This window comes from Spermophilus citellus (genome assembly GCF_964194105.1).
Source record: "Spermophilus citellus genome assembly, chromosome: 15".
Lineage (NCBI taxonomy): Eukaryota > Metazoa > Chordata > Mammalia > Rodentia > Sciuridae > Spermophilus > Spermophilus citellus.
The window spans coordinates 62,260,542-62,287,458 of record NC_138195.1 but is presented as its reverse complement, the minus strand read 5'-3'; the positions used below and the strand labels follow the sequence as shown (position 1 = coordinate 62,287,458).

The window sequence follows — 26,917 nt, the reverse complement described above, 5'->3', positions numbered from 1 at the left end:
TGATGTGATGATGTGATTATTCTGTCAGTGGACCTCACAGTACAAAAAAGATGGCAGTAACATGGCATAAGGCTGGGGATACAATATTAAAAGAAAAAGATTCAGAATAAATATGATCTGGCTTAGTTAAAAACAACAGGTTGGGAGTATAGTTCAGTGGTAGAGGGAATATGCAAGGCTCTGGATCCCCAACAAACAAACCAAACCAAACACCAGATCACCTGTCTATATGCATAGAAAACAGCTTGGAAAGACATAAAAATGTTACTGGTAAATAATTTGTAAGTAATAAGATATATGGATAATTTTTAAATTTTGCTGTATTTACAGCATTTTCCAAAGTTTCTACCTTGAATATGCTTCACTTAAAATCAGAACAATCAGTTACTAGTTTGATTTCAATGGTTGTTTTATGGCCAATCCCCAGTACTCCTTGGGGCAGTTAGAGGAGTTCATCCTACCCCAGAAAAGAGGCTGGTTCTTTCTCTCTCTCTGGGAATCCAGCCCTGAAAAGGGATGCATTTGCCTCTTCAGTTCAGTCCTTTTGATTGGGAGATGCTGCCATTAGAAGATGTTAAATGCCATATAACATAATCTGGAATTGCATGGTGACCATTTGTATAGCCAGCTGGGAGAGGGGTGTGTGGCATCACCTCTTACTTGCCCTCTCCAAACCCCACCCAGGAGGGCTGGGAAGATACAAAGATGGTGTGGTATGTCAGGGTGGTATGCAAATGCAGGCCTCTAATCCTATCAGGAATGCTTAGGGTGTTAATTTGACTATCTTTCACAGCTCATAAATCTACTTGGGGGCAAAGCCAAGCTGCCAGACACCATCAAGCCAAACTCCTTCAGAGGCTGGCAGTTTGAGTAAAGCAGCTGGGATCATGCCTCAATAAAGTCCAATAAAGAGCTTTGTACGTGGAGGCCTGAAGAGCAGCTTCTCACATTTGGATACAATAGAACAAAACAGTGGGAAATGTGAATGTCTGATTATTCAGACTGGTGGTCTCCCCTGTGCCCTGCCTGCCCACTGAGCCATGGATGCTCCTTCATTCACAATTCTTTGCACGCAGATGGATCTATCTTGCTCCCAAACAATTGCCTGCACAGACTCCTGTTGGATTAGTTTGTTTAATCCCTGTGTATAAATACAAATAGACTATCTTCACTTCTACTGGAATCTGCTAGCCTTTTTATATTAAAAATCTATTAAACGCGAGTCAGGTCATTTCTGCCTAGATTCATTCTCATTTTATCCAGTGGTCAAAACAGAAGTATTCTTTTTCTTTTTGGAACAGAACATCCTCTACCACTACCTCCCTCCCCTCATGAATTAACATCATTCACAAATACATGGGGGTTGAAACAGCCAACAGAAATCAGTTTCAACCTCTGGGTTACAGCTTCATCCAGAATCCATCTGTTCCGTGAACTGGTCAGTTTAAAATACAGCAGATTCAGGATTCTAAGTAAAAACATCCTTTGTGTCATCTGTTTCAAGGGGGAAGAACCACAGGCACAGACTTCCATCTACTTCCTCCTTGGGCCAAACCTCTTGGAAGGCAAGTTGATTTGAAGAATGTAAAGCTCCTCCAACAAATCTGCAGTCTGGTGTAGGGGTGGGGAGGGACTGGGGGTTGCAGCAGAGACACAGCAGTTATTACCCATAATCTCAGACAGCAAGTACCAGAAACATTGCAGATACCTACCATTTTGTATCCTTATGGGGCATAAGCAACGAATGACAAGCCCACAGACCACTGAGGATTACTTCCAACTCTTCGGGACTGATTTACTCAATACCAGGAGCATAGTGACTTGGGTCTTGAGTAAATTTCTTTATTTATTTTTTTATTTTTTTAAGAGAGAGAGAATTTTTTAATATTTATACTTTTTAATATTTATTTTTTAGTTTTTGCCGGACACAACATCTTTGTATGTGGTGCTGAGGATTGAACCCGGGCTGCACGCATGCCAGGCGAGCGCGCTACCACTTGAGCCACATCCCCAGCTCCAGTAAATTTCTTTAAATCTTGAGCCCTAGTGCCCTCATCTGGAAGACAGATTTAATATCGTCCATGTGGACTATCTGGCTCTTAGTATACTGTTTGCTACATGGTAATTGGATTGCTACATGGTAATTGATCCACTGGTAGTGGATTTGAAAAACAACTGTGATTATTGATATTACTTATGGTAAATTTTAAAAATAAATGATTATTGACGTTGTTATTGCTGACTTTGTAAGTGACTGTTGTACCATTATTAGCTATTGCTTTCTCCATATAATGGTGAGTAGACCACAAAAAGAGCTGAATGGAGATCATTAACATAAGTCCATTCATTCACTTAGTGTTTATTCCATATCATCTATATGCCAGGCACTGCTCTAAGCCCTGAAGCTATATCAGTGGAATACATTTTTTTTTTTTTTTTTTGTACCTGGGATTGAACTCAGAAGCATGTGACCACTGAGCCACATCCCCAGCTCTATTTTTTGTATTTTATTTAGAGACAGGGTCTCACTGAGTTGTTTAGCGTCTCACCATTGCTGAGGCTGGCTTTGAACTTGTCATCCTCCTGTCTCAGCCTTCCGAGCTGCTGGGATGACAGGCATGAGCCACCATGCCCGGCTGAATACATCTTTCTGAAGTTCACATTTTAGTGTGTGTAGGAGACTGATGATAAATATAATAAATACATAAATTCTATAGAATTATTATTTTTGGTGCTGCTGAAGATTGAACCCTGGGCTTTGTATACTCTAGGCAAGTGTACCACAGAGCTACACCTCTAGCCTCTTTATTGAATTTATGATGTAATTAGAGTTGTAGAAAAAGAGAGTGCAGGGTAAGGATAGGGAGTGATTTGGGGGAGGAAATGATACAATGGGATTTAAAACAAGTGGTCCAGCCAGGTGAGGTGGAACCCACCTATAATCCCAGAAACTTGGAGGTAGAGGCAGGAGGACCCCAAGTTCGAGACCAGTCTCAGCAACTTAGTGAGACCCATAGCAATTGAGTGAAACCCTGTCTTAAAAATAAAAAGGATTGAGCTGGGGTTGTGGTTCAGTGGTGGAGCGCTTGCCTAACATGTGTGAGGCACTGGGTTCGAATCTCAGCACCACATACAAACAAACAAACAAACAAACAAACAAATAAATAAAAGTCCACCAACAACTAAAAAATATTAAAAAAAAAAAAGGATTGGGGATGTAGAAATGGTGTTATCCCCAGCAACCCCTCCACAATACAATACAATACAATGCAATACGGGGATCCAGAAAACATTCCAACAACTGTGAAGGTGGTGGGGCTTAAGTCACAGGAAGTGCTGAGGAAAAAGCACTCTAGGTACAGAAAGAGCAATTGCAAAGACATCTGAGGAGAATGTCTGTGTTCTGGAGAAGGCTGGAGAAGCCACAGCAGAGTGATCCATTGGTAGAATGGGAAATGGTGTCACTGGGATACAGAGGTGTAGACCATACAGGATCAAGCCTACATTTTAAGACTTTAGCTTTTTACTTTAAGCAAATGGGAGACACTGCAGCGTTCTGAGCAAATTAAGTGGCATGGGTCAACAAGATCACTTTGGAACTTTAGTTGAAAACGGACTGTGGGAGCTGGGGAGATGGGAGTGGTGGAGGACAAGGGTAGAGAAACCAGTGGACTATATGGGAGATGTTAGGGAAAGACAGTATGACAACTTCGTTTTAAACAACTGGAAGGGGCTGGGGATGTGGCTCAAGCGGTAGCGCGCTCGTCGGGCATGTGTGCAACCTGGGTTCAATCCTCAGCACCTCATACAAACAAAGATGTTGTGTCCGCTGAAAACTAAAAAATAAATATTAATAAATAAATAAATAAAATCCACTAAATACAGTAAAAAAAGGACTTACACCTCAAAACTTAGTGTGTGTGTGTGTATATATATATATAAATTTTATTTTTTTCTGGTGGTGATGAGGATTGAACCCTGGGGCTTTGTGCATGCAAGGCAAGCACTCTACCAACTGAGCTATATCCCCAGCCCCAAGTCCTTAGATATTAATTAATTCAGGGAATGAACTCAAGGGTGCTCAACCACTGAGCTCCATCACCAGCCTATTTTATTTTTTATGAGGGTCTGTCACTGGGCTACCCCTCAGCCTACATTTTGCTTCTAGAAATTGTTTCCCAATAATGCAGAAGAAGTATTCTTCTCCCCTTGGGCTTCCTACTACATATAAGAAGCAGTTGTAGCTGTATAACCAGCAGTGAGGCTGTGATGGTTGTTAAGACATCAGCACACTTCTATTGCCTCTGGTAAGTAGCTGCTGCCCCAAGCCCAAGGGTGTTAGAAGTTCCAGTTGCCCAAACCAAATGAAGAATTAAAAGCTGGCAGAAGAGGGCACCTTAAATCTGTTCTGACTGGATAGTGCCTGGGTAGTAAATATTTTGAATATCACTCTTTTATTATTTCTTACATTCATGACAATAGTGGAGTGCATTACATTCATATTTTTTTTGCATTGCAATTCTTAATACACCTTTATACCACAATTTATCAAATCTCTGTTTGTATAGAAGGTATGTTGACACCAAATTCACATCTTCATACATGAATTTTGTATAATGATGACCGTCTCCTTCCACTATCCTTGCTATTCCCCTTCTCCCTCCCTTGCCCTCCCACCCCTATTCCCTATCTAGAGGTAATTTTCCACCCATGCTCTCTCTCCCTACCCCACTTTGAATCACCCCCCTTATATCAAAGAAAACATTCGGCATTTGTTTTTTTGGGATCGGCTAACTTCACTTAGCATAATCTTCTCTAATGCCATCCATTTCCCTGCAAATGCCATGATCTTATTCTTTTTTAGTGCAGAGTAATATTCCACTGTGTATAAATGCCATATTTTTTTTATCCATTCATCCACTGAAGGACATCTAGGTTGGCTCCACAGTTTAGCTATTGTGAATTGTGCTGCTATAAACATTGATGTGGCTGTGTCCCTGTAGTATGCTGTTTTTAGGTTCTTTGGGTATAGTCCGAGAAGAGAAATAGCTGGGTGAAATGGTGGTTCCATTCCCAGCTTACCAAGCAATCTCCATACTTTTTTCCATATTGGCTGCACTAATTTGCAGTCCCACTGGCAGTGTATGTGTACCTTTTTCCGCCACATCCTCACCAACACCTGTTGTTGTTTGTCTTCATAATGGCTGCCATTCTTATTGGGGTGAGATGGTATCTTTCTCTGATTGCTAGAGATGATGAACATTTTTTTGTATTTTTGTTGATTGATTGTATATCTTCCTTTTTTTAAATTTTAATATTTATTTTTTAGTTTTTTCGGTGGACACAACATCTTTGTTTGTATGTGGTGCTGAGGATGGAACCCGGGCCGCATGCATGCCAGGTGAGCGGGCTACCACTTGAGCCACATCCCCAGCCCAATTGTATAACCTCTTCTGAGAATGTCTGTTCAGGTCCTTGACCCATTTATTGATTGGATTATTTGTTTTTTTGGTGCTTATCTTGTTGAGTTCTTTATATACCCTAGAGATTAGAGCTCTATATGATGTGTGAGGGGTAAAAATTTATTCCCAGGATGTAGGCTCTCTATTCACCTCACAGATTATTTATTTTGCTAAGAAACTTTTTAGTTTGAATCCATCCCATTTGTTGATTCTTGGTTTTAATTCTTATGCTATAGGAGTCTTATTAAGGAAGTTGGGGCCTAATCCCACATGGGGAAGATTAGGGCCTACTTTTTCTTCTATTAGATGCAGAGTCTCTGGTCTAATTTCTAGATCCTTGATCCATTTTGAGTTAACTTTTGTGCATGGTGAGAGATAGGGATTCAGTTTCATTTTGTTGCATATGGATTTCCAGTTTTCCCAGCACCCTTTGTTGAAGATACTATCCTTTCTCCAGTACATGCTTTTGGCACCTTTGTCTAATATAAAATAGTTGTAATTTTGTGGGTTAGCCTCTGTGTCCTCTATTCTGTACCACTGGTCTATCAATCTGTTTTGGTACCAGGGGTTGAACCCAGGGGCGCTTAACCATAGAACCACATCCCCAGCCCTTTTTGTTTTATTTTGAGGCAGGTCTCACTAAGTTGCTTAGGGCTTCAGTAAGTTGCTGAGGCTAGCTTTGAACTCATAATCTTCCTGCCTCAGCTTACTGAGTTCCTGGGGTTGTAGGTATGCATCATTGAGCACAAGTATTTAAAAAAAAAATAATGAAAAACTGTGGGAACACCAAAAATATTCATAAGATGGGTGAGTATAAAGTTAATTATAAAAAAATGATTTATGTTTGGCCCTCTTAAGATGTCATTAGAACAAAAGGACTAGTGGTTAAAAGTTTTAAAATTCCTGACAACTGGGAAAACTGAAACCTAGTCCTGAGTGTTCAGTGAAATGTTAAGTATGATAAATAGTTAACTGCCAAGTACAGTAGCCTTCCTACTTACAAATAAGAAGCAGTTGTAAGGGTTGGAGATGTAACTCTATGATAGAGTGTTTACCTTATCAAGCAGGAAGTCCTAGGTTCAATCTCCAGTACCACAAAAACAAATTTAAAAAGAGGCTTAACACTTCCATCATTTCCCAATTCTATTATGCTCATTTGTGGTTTCTCTTCCTGCTGGTGTTGTTTTTTTAAGGTTCTACTAGATTTTGTTTGCAGGTATTTTAAAGAATTGTGCATTAACAGCCATTCTTTTAGTATTACCCTATTGCTGTACTATAAAAATTGGAGGCTTGTGGCTCAGGAGGCTGAGGCAGGAGGATCGCAAGTTCAAAGCCAGCCTCAGCAAAAGCAAGGTGATAAATAACTCAGTGAGAGCCTATCTCTAAATAAAATAGGAAAGAAGGCTGGGGATATGGCTCAATGGTTGAGTGCTCTGAGTTCAGTCCCCAGTACCCTCACCCTGCCAAAATTGGAAGTTGTTTTTTTCCACTCTAGAACAGTTGAACATAAAAACTATCTGCTCATTACTTAATGGGCTGTCAGAATTTACTTATATAACTCTTCCAGGAATTGTTTGGGACCATTTTTTGGTAGCATCTCTCTATTTCTTCCTTGGCATCTGGTTTATTTTGCTCCATTCTGGGATTAGTTCTGATAATTTATGCTTTACTAAAATACTACCCTAGGATTTATCTAAGGTACATTTCCAAATTTATTGGTACAGAGCAGAGCAAAATCCTTCAAAGTTCTTAAAAATTTTCTCTATACTTGTGGTTATAGAGATAGGGTCTTGCTAGATTTCCTAAACTGGTGCTGAACCTGTGATCCTCCTGCCCCAGCCTCCCAAGCCATTGGGATTACAGGAGTGTGCCACAAAGCCCAACCCATTTTAATATTTTACATCATAAATTTATTTTTCTTGATTATCTTGTCTATTTTATTTCCTTAAAATGCCATTTTTGTGTTCATTGTTTCTACTTGTTTTTCTTTTATTTTTTTCCCTTGTGGTGCTGGGGATTAAACACAGGGGCGTTTTACCACTGAGCTACATCCCTTTTAATTTTTTGAGACAAGGTCTTATTTAGTCATCCAGGCTGTCCTTAAATTTGCAGTCCTCCTGCCTCAGTCTCCCAAGTAGCTGGAATTACAGGTGTTTGCCACCATACATGGTCTAATGGTTCCTATTCCTTCTTTTACCCTGGCCCACCATCGCTTAAAAACATAACTATTCTGGGATTGGAGTTGTAGCTCAGCAGTGGAGCGCTTATCTAGCACATGTGAGGTGCTGGACCTCAGCACCACATATAAATAAAATGAATGTATTGTGTCCACCTACAACAAAATATTAAAAAAAATATGATTCCATAGTTATTATGCTACTTTGTGCGATGCCAATCTTCCAATATTGTGTCTATTGACTTGTGTTCCAAATGAACTGCTGTGAATTTTGGATGACAGTGTCTGTAGGGCTTGTTTTTACTCTAGGAAGACATGCAGCTTGGGTTTGGGTATGTTTTCCTTGTCCAACCAGGTTGTCAGGTTCTCAGCAACTAGGGATTTATATTTGGCCCTCTTAAGATTTCATTAGAATAAAGGGACTAGTGGTTAAAAGTTTTAAAATTCCTGACAACTGGGAAAACTGAAGCCTAGTCCTGAGTGTTCAGTGAAATGTTAAGTATGATAAATAGTTAACTGCCAAGTACAAAGCTTAGTGGTATATATGAATGATCATTTAGTTCTTGAAATAACCCTGAGGTAATAAGCACAATCAAACTTATAAAGATTATGTAATTTATTTGAGATCAAGATTGCACAGTTGGCAAGGAGTAGGAATTCAAATTCAGATCCATCTGACCAACCAATCACTTAATCACTATTTGTTCACTCACTCAACAAAAAATTTACTGAGGTACTATATGCCAGACTGCTAGGTGTTAGTTCCATTGATATACAAAACAGATAGCGTTGTGAAACCTTTCAAATGATTTGCGAAGAATTTTTTCTTAATTTCTTATCTGCTACAGACCAATATTTTTGTAAATATTAAATAAATATATTGCAGGAACATCAAGTTATTTAAAAAGTTTATTTCCTCCCCGTTTTTTTTTTTGTGATGTTGAGGATCAAACTCAGCTTTCATTGTGCACTATACTGAGCTACACCCCCAGCCCTGTCCTTACTTTTTATATTTGCCTCTCTCCAAGGGCAGGTAATAAAGAGTTTGCAGACCTATACCCATCGGCAGACCACACTTTTGTATAGCAATGATCAACATTATTATGTTGGCTATTTTGGGAGCTGGGTATATCTGTGTCATGGGGAGGATGACTGTGAGTAGATGATGAAGTGAATGAGTGACAAAGACATTTCTAATAATGGTGTCTTATACTGTGAACAAAAAAACTTCTTAAGTAGAGTATAAATATTTTAGGCCACAGCCTGCCTATTCTAGGAAGCATAATGTGGTGTAGTGGGACTCAGAAGACAGAAAAAGGCCATGTTACAATCTAACTTTATAGAAATCTGACAGTTCTCCTAGTTGCTTAGTACTATTTCTCCTACTTGCTTCCTCTGTCACTCTAGTCCTCTAATAGGACAGGACAGTAGGTAAAGGCACAGTCAGGAGTACTAATCATAAGAGCTTTGGGAAATTTATTTGCATGTTTTCTTGCTTCATTAACCTGCAAACAATTGGATCACATCATACATTGGCATGCATGCTTAGGAAACAGTAAACATTTCAATATTATCTTAAATGAAGCAGGAAGATAAAAGATAAAGCTGCTGAAATGTATTTCAAAGCCAGACTTAAGAATTATTTGCACCATCATTCTCTTATTATGGACAGCAAAGAATTGATCACACACACGGTCACTTAGCATATTGAAATATAAAATACATAACACTATTATACTTTCTTTTAAGAGAAAAAAAATACCACTAACTTTGAGATTTAGAAGCTTACCAGTAATGTTTTTATATGGCATAGAAAACAAAAATATATTCCTTTTTATAAGTTAAAAAGACTGATTTCCAGGAATGAGTTTTAAGGTTTAACTGAAAGTTGTGTTGGATGGTCTAAATGTCTAAAAGCATCTTACAGCTAATTTTGTTTTTCTTTTTTCCAGGTGGTCTTCCGCATTAAACTCAGGGTCTTGCACATGCTAGGCAAGTGCTCTACCAATGAGCTATACCCCAGCCCATAGCTATTTTAATCTTAATGTATCTGAGTACACATGGCCACAACATTCAATATTTTAGGCTTTAAACTGTACTCTTCATCACTATTACTTAGAACTACACGTTGCCTTCTATTTGTGGTTGTTATAATCTCAATCCATTTTCTCAAAGACCATTCAACACGTTTATACTACACCAGTAATTAACATGCTACCCAGTAAAACAAGTGAACAGTTTATTAAGAATTAAATGAGGGGGTATGGAATGTGATACAGTACAAGACATTCAAGATGGGTATAATATTACTACTCACACAAAAAAATTAAATCTCACTTAAAAAAAAATCACAAGAAAAAAGAGAAAGCAATTCCATCATTTTAAAAGTAAGATATTTCATGCAAAGCACTAAAAAACTCCCCCCAAATCCCAATCTCCCAATAAACAAAAAGCTACCTGAAAATATTGCCATGCTAACATATTAACCACAATATAATCATTCATGGAAAAACACACTAAGTAAGCAATGGATTAGATGAAATAACACAGTTCACAATATGTAAACTTATAGACCACAATGGTTTACATGACACACAAATCCAAAATTACTCAAAGTGATATGGCCTAAATGTTGATAACAAGATATGTAAATATAAATCCATTAATTCATCTCATTATTCTCTAATTATAAAACCTAGAGGCCTAGAGAACCTGAAAAATGTGTATAAAATTTGGCATACTCCATTTGTATTCTTAGAAATGACTTTAGGATCATATTTGCAATTAGTAGAGAGCTGTATAAAAGCATTTCAAGGTCAAGATTTGACCTCTTAACTAATGATCACAATTTATATTATAGAGACAACTCCACAAATGCATTTACTTTGACTCTTATTCAGAACAAGAAACATGACTTTCTAGCACTTAATATACAGGTTACTGCAAAGGTCAGTTAATTTAGAGACTGAATAAAAGGTAAAACACAGGTGAATTGACACAGAGAGTGAAGTGGAACGTCCTCATTGATAAGGACTTAGGTGGATAAAAATCTTTCCTTGACTTCTGAGGGAGCTAGAACAGGTAAAATAGAATGCCAAGCCATTATGCATGTTTCTATACCAGGATGCCCGAGTATGCTTTGTAGAAAAGATAGTTTCACTTCTGAAAATAGGAATGGCATTTTATGGAACAGCAATTCCCTCCACAGCTGCCAAACTGGACATAAGTTTGGTCACCACGTGGTGCACAAATGAAAGCATATTTCCAATTAAGCACTGTGTTATGTAGAGGCAACCCAGGATCAGAAAGTACCTGTCTCAATGCACTTGCCCATTCAGGGGCCAAGGAAAGACTGAGACATTTACATTTATGGTTCTGGGTTCAGTTTACCCATGATGTATAGATTGGCTATAAATATAACAATAAGATTTAAAAAAAAAAGAGCATAAACAAACAACACTTAGGATAAAAAAATTACCCACTCCTATTTGCTATCCTCCTCCCTTTAGATTTAAGGTAATTAGAACCAATCAGGCAATTATCCAGGATTACTTTTTTCCAACTCTGAAATTTAATTTCCTATTTACATTCCATGAAAAGAATACCATAATTGTTCAAAAGTTAGGATTTAACCTCTCTACAAAAACAGAAGCATTTGCTCTAATTGTCACAGAATGACACTGGAAAAATTTCCTAAGTAAAACCTAGAGTTTGAGGCCAGAAAAGAAGCTTCTTTAATAACCAGGACCTATCATAGTTAAGAGCTCTTTGGAATGTGTGTCTAATACATACAAAGGCATCACAAATTAAATCCCCAGAGTATTCATAATGTTCTTAAATGAGAAAGATTTCTAATGAGAGAGAAATTCTTTCATCAGTAAATTAAATCTGATAAATTAATCTCTGCCAACTAAGTTTCTACTAACAACTCAACATAGCCTCTGCAATCAAACATAAAGATCACTCAATCAGTATAATGCAAGATGAAGTACAGATGAGCAATACATATGAAAAATTTTGTAAACCACTGTAGTTCTAAAACAGTAGATTTATATTACAAAGCAATGTAAATAAATATTGGGCTAGTACAAAAGCTCTTATTTACAGTTTTACAAATGAAATTGTATTCAGTGTAAATGCTGTGTTTTAAAGAACACAGTACTGTATTAGTAAAATGAGTTCTGTTGAGGGCATTACAGTTTCTGTTAGAATCAATGCATAACGTATAAAAGGTTCAAGTTAACTGTTTATAATTCGGTACAGACAAACCCAGTTTAAACTGGAATGGCATCTGTTAAAGTGCTGAAAAACAGGAAATATTTAGAAAACACTGTACATTATTAAAGCTTTATCAAGTCAGAATGTTAAACTTCTTTCACATTTTTTATCCTTTTGCCATAGGCCTGGAAGCAAGATGAATTTTCCAGCAAAGGAGAAAAACTTAGAGGCCACCAGCTGCTTCGGTGATTTTAGGTTTAGGTGAATTAGTTTCCTTCCTCAAACAACTATTTATCCATCAACCATACCTTCAGGCCTCACAATCTGGTAGGTAATTAAATATTCAGGATAAGCCTAGAAGAGAAAGATTAATTCAAATATAGATAAACAAAACTTTTTGAAAGATAAAGAGAACTTCCTTAAGGATTCCTAATCTTTAGGGAGGAGGTCCTAAATTAGCCTTACAGATCAGAATCATCTAGGGCCCTTTCTCAAAAAACATCCTAACCTTAACTCCAGTTAATCATCCCTTAAAATCTCAATCAGCAGGTCTAAGTTAATATTAACTACATGCTTGTTTTTATTAACTGAAGTGATTCCAATACCTATCCCCTACTGAGAATGCTGTTCTAGAACAAGTTTTCACTCAGAGCAGGAAAAAAGATGATATACTTCTGAGCTACAGATAGATTTTTTTTTTTTTTTTTTTTTGGTGGGTCTGGGGATTGAATCCAGGGCTTTGTGCATACAAGGTAAGCACTCTATCAATTGAGCTATATCTGCAGCCCTAGATTTAACTTATTGAAAGCAGAATTTTGGTTAGAAAGAAAAAACACAGTAGTTAGTTCTTATTTGTAACTTCTCAAGCCTGTAATTATTCCCAAATAAAAATTTCAAAAGAATCTAGTTCTCAAAGAAGTATGTTTTGTCAGTATAAGAGATGGTAAGATTAAGAGATTAGTAAGAAGTTGAAAAGTCACACTTTTGAAGATGAACAAATAAAATGGAATTACCTGTTCTCCTCTATAAATGACATATTCAGCTAATGCTAGGCCATTTACACTGGGCCGACCAGTGACTGAGTGATGACCTGGAGGAGAATGTGCCATCTTCATTGCACTGAACTGCAGAAAAGACTTTCCCAAGGTTACCCGACAAAAGAGCAGCTGCCTATAACATAAAAAGGAAAAGATCAGCCTGGAGACAAAATTCATACACCAACATAACATTTTTTTTTGTATGTGTGTCTATACTAAAAAATCCATTTACATATAAACACAACTGTTTGCTTTGCTCTGCTATGGATAGAACTCTGGTCCTTGAGACAGGTAGGCAAGAGTTTTACCACTGAGCTACATCCCAACTGCTAAATACCTGTTTTTATCATTTTATCTTCAAAAGAATTTTGTAAAATTATCTTCTACTACCCTTTTTTTTTTTTTTTTGGTACTGGGTATTGAACCCAGAGGCACTTGAACACTGAACTACATCCCCAGCCCATTTAATTTTTTATTTTGAGACAGAAATTCACTAAGTTCGTTAGGGCTTCATTAAGTTGCTGCCTCAGCCTCCTGAGATGCTGGGATTACAGGTGTGTGCCACTGTCCCAACTTCTACTGCTCTTACTAGTGAAAGAAATCTGTCCATTTAGTTAATTCTTATTTTAACTACAAGACTGAAAAATGGAGTAACTACCATTTTATCTTTATTCCAGTAAAAACACAAATTTTTTATTTTGAGACACGGTCCTGCTAAGTTGCAGGCATGTGCCACTGTGCCCAGCTTGTGTACTGCTTTTCTTACTCAACTTTTTTGAGTTTTGGCCACAAATCTAGTTTATTCACTTTATTGCTTTTGGGATACATTTATTTCCAGACAAGCAAACATTTTAAATGGTGATGTACTCACTACAACATTGCTTACTTCTAGTAATCAGAACTATTTAGCCTCCAGACTATATATAACAAGTAAAAACAGCATTCAGCTTATAGGATCCTGGGAAATTACAAGTTTCCTAAACAGTCCAATTTATGATCTAAAATAGAAGGGGTGGGAGGTCATGAACATGAATCCCTCTGTACATTTAGGGGGAAAATAACAACAAGAATAAAACAAATATACTGCCACTAGCTTGTTTCTCTCCAGGACTGCAGCTTTTCACCTTGGTGTAATTTTGCATTACTGGGGTTTGAATCAAGGGCACCCTACCACCAAGTGACATCCCCATCCCTTTTTATTTTTTAATTTTGAAATATGGTCTTGCTAAATTACCCAGGCTGGCCTCAAATCTGTGACTGTCCTGCCTCAGCCTCCCAAATGGCTGGGATTACAAAGTGTGTATGGTGAAATTCAAGTGAGTTTTAATTATATCTCTTCCAGTAGCAATATTATTAACTGGGGATCCAGGATCATATTATAGTAGAAAGGAGACTCCTCAAGCATTACAAAAAATGACTGAACTTGCCAAGTAATGCCATCTAACATGTGAATATTAGATTATTATTTGCAGTGCTGGGAATCAAACCAAGGGCCTGTGTATGCTAGGCAAGAGCTTTACCACTAAGCTACATCCTAGCCCCCACTACTAAATTTTTAGAGTCCAAAAGTCTGTAATAAAAAATAAATATATAGGACTGGGGTTGTAGCTCAGTGGTAGAGTGTGCCTGGCACATGTGAGGCACTGGGTTTGATCCTCAGCACCATATAAAAATAAATTTTTAAAAATGTGCACATGTGTGTGTGTGTATGTACGTGTGTGTATGTATATATATATAGTCTCTTTCATACTCAAAGTTCTTTTCTTTTTATTTTTTAGTACTGGGATTGAATCCAGGGCCTTGAACATACTAAATAAGTATTCTACCACTAAGTTACATCCCCAACCCTTTTTAACAATCTTATTTTGAGACAGGGTCTAAGTTGCTTAGACTAGTCCCAAACTTGTGATCTTCTCCCAATATTATTTTCTACTCAGTATTCTTTTAAGCATCAGGTGTTCTAATGAGTAAATGAGTTAAATGGGCCAACTGCTTAGAATCATGCTTGGCCTGTACAGGTCATTTAGTAATATCAATTATTATAATTGGTGAGAGGGCCAAAACAATGTAAAATACATCTCATGTAGATACCTAAAGTTATCAGACATAATGCCTTGTCCCCTAAACTTTCCAAATATGTAATCAGTTCTTATCTGATTCTTATCAAAATAAATGACAACAAGTGAGTCTCTTACCTGTGGCAAATGTAACAAGATCTATCTTTGTGAACTGGACACCCAGTACCTCCTCCAATTCCATATACATACTGATTGCTTTTGGAAGAGTTTTCAGCAAAATAAATCCCAGCTCCAAACATGCCACCTATATATGCATGCCTTTCATCAAAGCCTTTATGGATAATTGCATTCACAAAGGGAGACCCTGAAATACACATAAATTGGTAACAACAATTTGAAAATTTATCTTAGAAAAAGCTAAGGCCTCTTAGAAGTTTCTAATTAATTATTATTATTATTATTATTATTATTATTATTATTTTTGGTGCCAGAGCCTTACACATACTAGCCAAGTGCTCTGCCTCTAAGCCATACATACACATAGCCCTAGAAGGTAGATCCTTAAACATGTAACGACACAGTACTAGCACAATAAAGCTAAAACAAAAAGGAGTAAAAAGTTAACTGTCAGCTGTTTCAATCAAACCAGTGATTAATCAAAATCAGTGTCCCTTGTTTGTCAAGAGACAAAGAAACACTGAATTTCACATAACAGAAATACAGATAAATTACTCAGAATAGGATGCATACATTTTTTTATAGGTGATTTCCAGGCTTTTATTTTAGAATAAAGAAATCCTAATGTCAATTAATGTTTTCAATAGGGTGGGTGGTTAAGATGCCAAAGGACAGATTTACTAGAAAAACAGATTACCTGAAATATCAATGCAAGAGTTATTAGATTCCAGTTCCCAAATTAAATAAAGCCTGGAATGCAAATCCAGAATGAAGTCTCATAATTCATCTAGTATAGCAAGCTGAATGCAAAAAGTTTTACAATGTTGCTTATTATCTGCATTTTTTCTAGATATCAAAAGTGGCCTAAGGAATCTGTGTCATATTCTCTTCTTTACACCTCTTGTCCTCTGTCTTCCATTATCTGCTACATAAGATTTACATTCATCTATAAACACAGCACTTTTTCCTTTGTATGCCAAGAAAAGGGCTGCAGCCAGAGGAAGTTGTGGGAACCAGGCCAGGGAGTGGAGGGAGGATGGGGGTGGGAAAACCTAAACTAACAGAGGTAAGTGATTAATCAAAATCAATATCCCTTTTTATCAAGGGACAGTAAAATATGTTAAATTCCACTTGACAGAAATACAGACAAATTAACTCAGAGAGGATGCAGCACACGTTATTTACAGGTGATTCCAGGCTTTATTTTAATTCCATCAAGTAGTTAAAAGCGTAAAATATATTCCCAGTGTGATATTAGGCAAAACTCATTACATAAAGGGGGAAAAAATAAAAAAAAACAACCATGAATAGTTGACATTCCTATTTCTGTTTTTCCATCATGTAATCTTATTTATAAACAATCCATTATAAAATATACCAATTCAAAACAACTTGACATAAATGTAAGTATAAAAGTTAGAGAAATATTGGATGTATTTATAAAAATGACAGGAAGAATATAGATGCATTATTATTTTGTATCTGACAAAACCTATACTAATGTAGAGGAGCACTGTAGTAGGGTTGGGGGGAAAGTAATCTTACCATGAAATAGCATTCTTTCATTTGCATGATTGTGGTTTTCTTCAGAAACTTCTTTTCTCCGGTGAGTGTATCGTTCCCACAGTTTCTTATTACAAACTTTCTGAATCTATAAAAAATAAACCAGAAAAATAAAATCTTTAGGTCTTAGTAACTACCTACTTCTTCATCTTTTTTTTTTTTTAATATTTATTCTGAAGTTTTTTTTTTTTTTTTTTTTTTTAGGTGGATACAACATCTTTATTTTACATTTATGTGGTGCTGAGGATCGAACCCAGTGCCTTGTGCATGCTAGGCGAGCACTCTACCTCTGAGCCACAACCCCAAGCCCCTACTTCTTCATCTTAACCAAAAGTTGGGCCACAAATTTAGCCAAAAGGGAGGCACAACTTCTTTCTAAAATGTAATATATATATTAGTCAACTAAAATTATTATGTCTTAACCATAAAGCTGGGAGTATAGCTTTATTTTAAAAATCAACAACTTCAAAGAGAAAAAGGCTATATACACATGGCCATACATGAAGGGATCAAGAATATTGTTAACTGATTAAAATATTCCAATTTTGGGTTGGGGCTGTGGCTCAGTGGTGGAGCACTTACCTCATGCATATGAGGCACTGGGTTCAATCCTAAGCATCACAATAAACAAACAAACAAACAAATAAATAAAAGGTATTGTGTCCATCTACAATTAAAGCATAAAATATTAAAACACTTCAATTTTAAAATTATCTAAATTTCAAATTATTGCTAATAAAAAATAATTACCAAATATTTTTTAAAATATTTTTTTTTGTTGTCAATGGACCTTTATTTATTTACATGTGGTGCTTAGAATTGAACCCAGTGCTTCACACATGCTAGGGAAGCACTGTACCACTGAGCTACAACCCCAGCCCCCCAAATTGTTTTAAAAATGCATCTAAATCAAACATGCTGAGTTCTGTAATGTATTAGGAAGAGAACAGTGATCTTTTTTCCCCCTACTGTATGTGGCTCAAAGTGCCCACTAAGTCTGTTTTTAATAAAAAAAAATATTTGAAATAGTCACACAAAAAACATTCTTAAAATGCATACACAAACTCCTATTCCTCCTTTTTATCTTCCAATTTAAAAAAATTTTGTCTGGAAAAGATTTAAAGATGAATGCAGGTCTCATTAGGAGTATTTGTTGGTCAAAACTCACAATCCTAGTGTTGTTGTTTTAGCTGTTTTAAAGATGATACAACCCCCTGGTGGTCCCTAGAGCATACCAGGGAGCTGATGAGTTCTAGTTTGGCTCAACACAATTCAAAATATTGCCACAGCCATAATCAAGGACCCTAACTGGCAAAGCCAGATCTCATTTATGTATAAAAAAGGAATAAAAATAAACCATTTTATCACCGAAAAAAATTTAAGTATTTCACTAAAATACCTTTATAAGAGGAAAACATCTTTCTCAAATCCAAATATAGTACTTTAGAAATCAAATATGCTTAACAAAACCTCCACACATAACTATGATCCCTTACTTCCATAATGTGTTCTAAATCATCTGATTTCTGATAGTATGACCACAGCAAACTAAAAACATTCAATATACATTCCCTATCTCGAAAATACCAATCTAATATTATAATAGTATATTAGTTGATACAATTCACTGAATTTTAAACTTATGTATTAGGAATACATTTGCCAGATATTCTAGCCTTAAGTCCAATTTTTACAATTACTGTTAAAAATATATCAATGTAGTTAGTACAAAATTATGATGCATCTCAAGTGGTGTATAGAGTTTTTGATTGCTATAACTAAAGGAAAGTACAACACTAGAAAAGGTCCTGAGAAGAGAAATTGAAATCAGTTAAGAGAGTCTTATTGTCTTAACTGATTTCAATTACTTAACTGATTTCAATTAACATGGCTACATACCACCAAAACAACAAGCAGTCTAGTATTACTATGAAAGTAATACTAGACTTTCTTACAATAAAATACATTAATAGTACTCCATATATTTAAAGTTCTTTTAATAAAGTTTGGATCTGGAATGAACCCCAGTGTTTCTCTTCTTTGCTTCCTGGCTGCCATGAGCTGAGCAGCTTTCCTCTGCCACATCCTTTTGCCATGGTATTCTGCCTTTCCTCAGGTCCAGAGCAATGGAACCAGCCAACTATAAACTGAAACTTCTAAAACTGTAAAGCAAAATAAATCTTTCCTCCTTTAAATTGTTATTGTTGTGTATTTCGGTCACAGCGATAAAAAGCTATCTAATACAGTCTTGAACCTACTGGATTTATCATTATCCTAACTCCTTAACTTCATTATGTTCAAAAAGAAATGAATTATTATTGGGCTATTAAAAATAGTAGAAGGACTTTGAGGATCTTTACTTTCCAAGAATATAGTCTTCCCCATAATAATCCTCGGTGCCATGTCAAAGAACTATTAGGCTAGAAATATCATTATGTTCTTACCAGTTACTTCATGTTTAAGGTTTTGGAAACTATGGTCCCAGGAAACTTTATTTTCACTAATTTATTACCTTGAGAATATTGTATCTGTTGAAGATGCCACCCGCATGACCACCATCTCTGTGTTCTCGAACTGTACTTTGCATCTGATGGAAAAATAAATGTGTTAGCCTTTTTTCTTTTTCTTTTTTTTTTTAGAGAGAGAGAGAGAGAGAGAGAGAGAGAGAGAGAGAGAGAGAGAGAGATTTTTTTTAGTTTTCGGCGGACACAACATCTTTGTTTGTATGTGGTGCTGAGGATCGAACCCAGGCCGTATGCATGCCAGGCAGGCGCACTACCGCTTGAGCCATATCCCCAGCCCATGTGTTAGCCTTTATGTCTTTTTTGATTTGGGAAACATGCAACTTGATTCATCTGATTTTACTTTTGAGAATACAAGATAGGAAGTAACTATTAACCAATCATCCTAAAAACCATATTTACAGGTGAAAATTATGTAAAATTAAAGAAAAAGAAAATGCAAGGTGAATTAAACATATAAAAGCATACAAAAAGCAAAATGTTTTGCTCTGATTTTATCCTAATAAAGCACAATATATATTTCACTGACAGTTGAAGTTTCTTGAGTTTTAGAATTAAATATCTTTAAACTTTGTATCTTTGTGCTCAATTCATACACATAGAGCATGTGTTACTCAAAGTGTAAGGAGGACAATGTTCAAAGATTTCAGTAGATTCTAAAGATCTTTGGAAGGAACACAAGAATAAAATTTTCCTGGATAAACAGTATCTACATGTTCTGGGCTTTGTCTGAGTCTCTAGGCTTTGTAATTGTTCTAATTAAAGGACAGAATGTTAGCATTTTCTTTCAAATGAAAGCAAACTCTTCTCCAACAGAATTTTGTGTCAGTATCAACTGTAGTGCTGAATCAAGTAACTGGAATTGAACTTTATGGTGGGAATGTGCCTTAAATCTTAAATGCTTATTTTCAGTTTTCCAGGTGGCAAAAAGAGGAATGATTTTCAAACCCATACTGTATGTTCAAATAGGTCTGGAAACCTCCAGGCAATTTAGCAAACAGAACTCACAATATATGTGACTGAGCTACTTTTCCATTTATTTAAGGAATATGAACATACCTCTTCCTCCACAGACTGAAACTCTTTATCATCAGGAGACAGATCTATGAGAATTGTTCCACTACCAGAGTTGTTCAAAGTTAAATATGGGTTAAGACCTATGAAATGAAATTTAAAAAAAAAAAAAAAAATGCCAGTAAAACAACACCAACCAAAAATAAGCACCTGAATAATTTGATGCATACTATTGATTTAAATTTTTTTTTTTTTTTTTTTTTTTGTAGCTGTAGATGGACAGCATGCCTTTATTTGTATATTTTTTTAATGTGGTGCTGAGGATTGAACCCAGTGCCTCCCACATGGAAGGCAAGTGCTCTGCCACTGAGCTACAGCCCCAGCCTTTACTATTGACTTTTATAATATTTTTTTAGACAAGGTCTGGAGCTAAGGTTGACCTCAAACTTGTGATCCCCGTTCCTTAGCCTCCTGAATAGCCAGGGTTACAGGCATATACTGCAGCACCCAGCTTAGCTTCCTACCATTTTTAACAACTTTCTAATTTTGGAATATATACTTGATAGGATGGCTGTATCCTTTACCCATCTTTCCCACTGGTTTTATACCACTTCATGTAATCATAGTACAAGTGTCAGACTGCACTTGGATTTCACTAGTTTTCCTACCAATGTCCTGTTTTTTTTCCAGGATACCACACTACCACACTGCATTCAGATTACTAATTTTTGATCAGATAAGTTAAGAGTTTTGTGGGAATACTTCAGAAAATCCTTTTCTTCTTTGTCTGGAACACATTTTTCCCCCCATTACTTCCTTTACTAACAGTGCAGCAGTTATATGGCCAGAACTTCAATTATAGGATGCTTCTGGCCTCAGCATAAACTCCCTCCAGTTTAACAATGAAACTAAAATGTGGTTTTTAACACCTAAAACAATACACCTTTTAATAACCAGATCTGGTACATAGGAAGTGTTAATACCTGTTGAGTGAGTGCAACTTGCCTTTTCCTTAATTACTAACATAAATGAAAAATAAAAATATCATCCAACTTTGTTTCATTTAATTTCCTTAGCTGTAACATTATTTTCCAGTATTTTTATTTCAAGCGCTTTGGATTTTAGTTGTGTGAGAGACTTACTATATTATTTCATGGGCTAGCTTACTATCTAGTCATTATCTGTTATATTGGCATTATATATAAGATACTTAAGTTTCAGGTTGTTTAGAGTCACAAAATTTAAGAGCTAGAGTAACTTCACAAATCATCTCATTTTAACTTCAATTTTCAGGAACTAAAGAAATCCTCAAATTTCTGAATGGCCTTCTAATTAATTAGGCTCACAAAGTTTAGCAGCTGAGAAAGTTTAAACAGATTCTTACAAACTTTTATATTATCACTTAGTATACCAAAGGCTGCCTTTATGTAAACTAATAACCTGGTAACAACAATTATGAAAATGAAATACCTTGTTGCCCAGAGATAAGTCTTTCAACTCCTTTAATTAGTTTGTGTCTATGTCCATAAGCATTGATTCCAATCTCCTTTAGCTCCTTGTGTCCCATGTCAACCAATACATCCAAAGTGATCTTACAAAAGAGAATGAAACTATTTATAGAGTGCTTATTCATTTGTTGGACATTCATCTTATATTGGTATTTTCATAATAAATTAGATTCATGCATTTGCTTCAAATTATTTTAGATAGCTCTGATATGAAAATAAATCCTTCACTAAGCTGAAATTAACTAAAAAGCTGAATCAAAAATGTTGAGTCATGAATGTACCTTGAAATTAACCACACTGAGGTATATAATTTCTTCTCTATGATACTGTATCATGAATCGAGGATCCTGGGCATGCTAAGGAAATGCTCTACCACTGAGCTACAACTTGGGCCCCCATTTCATCTCTTCTACTATATTTTTCCATCACTCCTTAACATCCAACCTGTTTACAAAATGGCTTCAATGGTTTCCCCAGAGTTTGGACTATGTTAAAGCAGTACTTATGTATCATTGTTCAAACTAACCCTTTTACCTAAAATATATTATTCTTACTTGATGAAACTAAAGTCATTCAATCCTATTTTATCTGTATACCTTCTAAGAAACTATCCCTGAATAGTCCAAAGTTCATGGTAATTTTTTCCTTCTTTGAATTTCTTAAATCTAAGCCACACCAAACCTTAAAGTTTTCATATGGTCTTCTAGTTCCAAAACTAGATTGAAAGCTTCTTTGGATACAAGCCTACAGTAACTATATTTTCTGAAAAACAACAACAACAAAAATCAGTCACTGTATCCTGGCAGAATACTTTAACTTAATTTGAGAACTGATTAAGATAAACCTGTCATTCAAGAAAGCTATTTTATTACTACATGAGAATCAGTTTTTATGGTCTGATAGGAAAAATGGAAAATTAGAAGAGGAACTGATTTCCAGTCCTACAAAAAATATTCTTGGGGCCAGGAGTGTAGCTCAATAGTAGCATGTGCTTAGCCTGCACAAGGCCCTAGCTTCAATCCCTAGCAACAAACAAACAACAAAAACAAACTCCAAAACCAAAACCCAATGAAACCATTCTCTCCCCAATAGTTTACAAGGCTCAAGGGATTTCAAGTATATCCTAATTTTTCCTTAAGTTTTCAAAAACACTAAACTAAGCAATACAATTCATCTACTTACCTGTTCTCTCTCAAATATATCCATTAGGTGCTCAAGTCCAAGATTCCTTACAAATTGAGTTATGCTAAAATCTACTCCTGGAACTGGGGAAGGGGGAAAGCAGAACAAAATTTCACATCACAATAATGTACAGCATTATAACAATAAAGGTCTTTGATGTTCCTATTTACTTGGAGTAAGTAAGTATGAAGCAAAATATAGTCCCTTAGGATAGAATACTGTATGTAACATTAAAAATTGCTAAGACAGACCTATAAAGTTTCAACATCATAACAGTTAATCTATGAGGCCTTTTGTTGGGTAGAGGCTCAGATCCTGGCAGATGGAAGATTCAAGACATTTTTATCTGGAGGCAGCAACAGCCCCTAACCTCTAGTTCCAGCCCCATTTTGCCCCCTGAGCCATTTCTATAGGCCTTTTTTATATGCAGGCCAGACAAAGGTGGCACACTGCCAACAGGTTGCATAAGTAAGCAAGTTCACAAGAAATGTTTATGACCTTGAGTACATACGCTGAATCAGCGTGTTCATGCCTTAACTATATACTTTAAACATAGCTGGCTGGAAGCCTCCGTGTGAGAGTCTAACTTTCAATGTGAAAGGCAAAACTTTCATTATGAATTCTATTAATAATGTAAAGAAAACCACAAAGGGCAAAACTTATAGTCTGTGTTGATTTGATATTAATAATTGTATTTAAGGCTAAGCATTCCAAATGAGAAATATGGGGCTAATGATACCAGTTATTTTTATACAATGTCTCACCTTCCTTTCTCTCCAAACTGGAAGCACCTTCTGTTCCACTTGAACTAACTACTGATGACAGTTCAGAAAAACTCCCAGATAAGTTGTCAAGACTGCTGGCTGCAGAAAGGCTCGATGGGCTGGATGGACCTGAAGATAGAGCATCTGCAGTGGCTCCTGGGCTTCTCATACCATTGAGCACTTGAGGTTTATAACATGAAGGTAGAGCAGAAGGAGGCATGGCTGCTGTAAGGAGAGCACTGACATCATCTGCCTAGGGTACATTTAAAAGAGATAAAATCTGTCACAGGCAAGTTTTAAAATTCTATTATAGCTAACAGAATGCAGTCTAAAACTATTAAATGGGGCAAACAATGAAAAAAATTATAACTCTGACATCTTGATTAAAAGACAATGATATTAATTACAAAAATATCTATTTTAAAAGGTCTTTACAACCTTATTACAATTACTCTGAAATAAGAAATTTACACTACATATGAAACTTCAAAGAATTATGTTTGCTTTTCTTAGAAAACATTCAGTGATATCTCTGTTCCTCAAAATTAAAAGACGTTTTTGTTTTGGTAACAAAGATAATTAATCTTAATCAAATCTGCCAGAATGGGGGGAAAAAAAGCCCTAAACTGACCAGTACATTAATTTGTTTCATTAGTGACATATAATCATTCTTTCACAGTGATCAATTCAGATACTAAGAAACAAACATTTAGCATGAAGTACTTTAAAAAAAAAAAAAAAAACATTTATTTTTTAGTTGTAGGTGAACACAATACCTTTATTTTATTTTTCTTTTTATGTTGTGCTGAGGATCGAACCCAGTGCCTCACGCATGCTAGGCAAGTGCTCTTCCTCTGAGCCACAATTCCAGCCCCAAAGTACTTGTTTTCACGGTCATTTTTACTGCCTATTCCAATCCTCATCATCTTCCTTTTCAATCTGTGCATTCTTGTGAAACTCACTGCTTGTATATAACATTTGTTTGTAATAGCAGTATCATTTATTGTGTGCTTTTTCTGTACCAAATACTGTTCTAAGGACTTTAAATATATTACCTTATATAATTCTCATACTGACCAGATATACTCTATCTCTTATAGTTGATGTATCTAAGGCCTAGAAGCTAGACAATTTGTATGACTGTACAACTCTAAGTGATAAAGCTGGAATTCTAGTCCAGGTCTGTTTGACTCTAAAGACTGTGAATATTCTCTACAGCATTCTATTTCAGTCACTATCACTTAATACTATCTGGTAAATGAAGACATGGGTTTACTTCTAAAGTAGCTTGGAACTGAAAAGATGATTTCCTAGAAAAACAATGCTACAAATGCAGTTGGTTGTCAGCCTGCTGAGAAAAATCTACTTAAACCTCAAATGAAGCTGAACTAAATCATCTTCTCATTGTATTGAAACAACAAAATCTCTTTCAGTAGAAAACAGTTTTAAGAAAAGACTCTTCTTCCTTTCCATCTCAAAAGTATTTCTTTTTCCTTTTCCTTTACTGCTCTGGTTAATGTACTGAGTGGGAGACACAAGAGACCCATGGTTTGTACTATCTTGCACTGTATGCACAGTAACAGCATTTATGGAGGGCCTGGGATTGTTTATTTATTTATTTTTTGGTACTGGGAATTGAACCCAGGGCACTCAACCACTGAGCCACATTCCTAGCCCTTTCTGTGTTTTATTTAGAGATAGGTCTTATATTTTTTTTTAAACATGTATCAAGTGAACTTTAAAAGGTCAGGCAAGCATTGAGATTTTTCCAAGAGCCCATCACTTACTGAAACTAAATCTAAAGGTGTTTGTCCTTCCTGATTTTTAAGAGTAGGATCAGCTCCGTGGGCCAACAACAAAGCACAAAGCTGTGTTCGTCCCTTTTGGGCTGCTTCATGCAAAGGTGTGAAAGCCCATTTGTCCGTGGCATTGACACATGCATTATACTTTATTAGTAAAGCTGCCACATCTACATGCTGTAAAAGAAAATACTTCTGTTACAGTCTGAAACATTATCACATTTTAGTTCTTAAGAAGAAACTAGTTCTGTACCTATCCCCATATTTTCAAACTAACTTTGGAAATGAAAAGTAAAGCTGTTTCTCTCCAATATCATAACTTACAGGTAGTTGTTTAAAAATTATAGTAGATATTTCAGTAACTTGAGAGACTAGAAAATAGTTAAGAATTCTACAGAGTTGGAAGCAACTTTAATGACTTTTGACTTAATCATGTGTTATAACTGCTGAATATCAATCTATAAACACATTCTTTAATTATTCAAACTTTATCACTGACATTGGTTAATAATGAAAACATCCTTGATGTTTTAAGATAGGAGCATACATCTCAATCTCTACAGATTCCTGTGAAACATTGTGAGTTTTCTGGGCACCAAAAAATAAATAAAACAAAACCACCATCTCACCGAAACTAAGAGACAGGTGAAAAGGAAGGTAATAAAACAAGTGACAACAAATTGAAAAATAAAATTTGGAACTTATTTAACTTCACAGTTACTTCCTTGAAAATAAGAAATTCAAACAAAATTTCATATGAACTGCAATACTGACTTTCACATTGAAAATTCCATAGGATTTTTTTTTTTTTTTAAAGACAACATAACTTACCCCATAAGATGCAGCATTATGTAAAGGAATAAGTCCTCCTTTGTCTTGAGCATTCACATCAGCTCCATGTTGTAACAAATACTCTGCAACTTCTAAATTATTATAACCAGCTAATTTAGAAAAGAAGTTACATTACTTTTACTTATAAATTAAAAAAGTCCAACATAAACTCACACAGCTATAAATATTTATACAGCACAGACATCACTGGAAAAAAAGAGATTTTTATATAAATCTGAAATTCTTGAGTCCACAAAAATTTATCTTTTTGAAAAAATTTCCCACTGGCCTCAAAAATTGGAAGCTTTTGGTGATAACACCCATTTGTTTTAGAGACTCTCAGAATTATATTGATTGATTTGCTTATATTTTTCCATTTAAAACCTGCCTTTCTGTTTACTACAACTTCCTAACCTCAGGTCCATGGTTTCAAAAGGCTGCAAGTCATAGACATCCAATCATAAATAGTCATGTTAGGAATACAAGTAGCTGTAAGGCAGGAGGAAGCACACTGGAGTGGGCCTCTGGGTAGTACTCTTCTTCCCTAGAGGGTTGTAAAGACATGTTTTTTTTTTTTTTTTTTTTTTGAGGGGGGGAGGGTTACCAGGGATTGAACTCAGGGGCACTCGACCACTGAACCACATTC

General features: G+C 35.9%; 1 protein-coding gene and 1 long non-coding RNA gene across 3 annotated transcripts in view; one reads left to right on the top strand and one right to left on the bottom strand.

The window, feature by feature from the left end:
* The window catches only part of LOC308633948, a 132,999-nt gene extending 117,893 nt beyond the window's left edge, over positions 1 to 15,106 (top strand). Inside the window, exon 2 of the long non-coding RNA XR_014018917.1 lies at positions 13,737 to 15,106. This is a non-coding gene — a long non-coding RNA (uncharacterized lncRNA). The remainder of the gene's footprint in view (positions 1 to 13,736) is intronic.
* TNKS2 (tankyrase 2) overlaps positions 9,856 to 26,917 on the bottom strand; it is a 60,969-nt gene continuing 43,907 nt past the window's right edge. The window contains exons 17-27 of one of the 2 annotated variants that reach the window (XM_081267372.1): positions 26,272 to 26,363; positions 25,429 to 25,617; positions 23,642 to 23,894; positions 22,878 to 22,960; positions 21,658 to 21,778; positions 20,233 to 20,330; positions 19,164 to 19,238; positions 16,634 to 16,739; positions 15,089 to 15,275; positions 12,870 to 13,026; positions 9,856 to 12,210 (exon numbers count right to left, since the gene is read on the bottom strand). In XM_081267372.1, the coding sequence (XP_081123498.1) occupies positions 12,148 to 12,210; positions 12,870 to 13,026; positions 15,089 to 15,275; positions 16,634 to 16,739; positions 19,164 to 19,238; positions 20,233 to 20,330; positions 21,658 to 21,778; positions 22,878 to 22,960; positions 23,642 to 23,894; positions 25,429 to 25,617; positions 26,272 to 26,363 (1,424 nt within the window). In that variant the 3' untranslated portion in view covers positions 9,856 to 12,147. Of the gene's footprint in view, positions 12,211 to 12,869; positions 13,027 to 15,088; positions 15,276 to 16,633; positions 16,740 to 19,163; positions 19,239 to 20,232; positions 20,331 to 21,657; positions 21,779 to 22,877; positions 22,961 to 23,641; positions 23,895 to 25,428; positions 25,618 to 26,271; positions 26,382 to 26,917 lie in introns of both variants that reach the window. The other variant, XM_081267371.1, reaches the window with a different exon arrangement.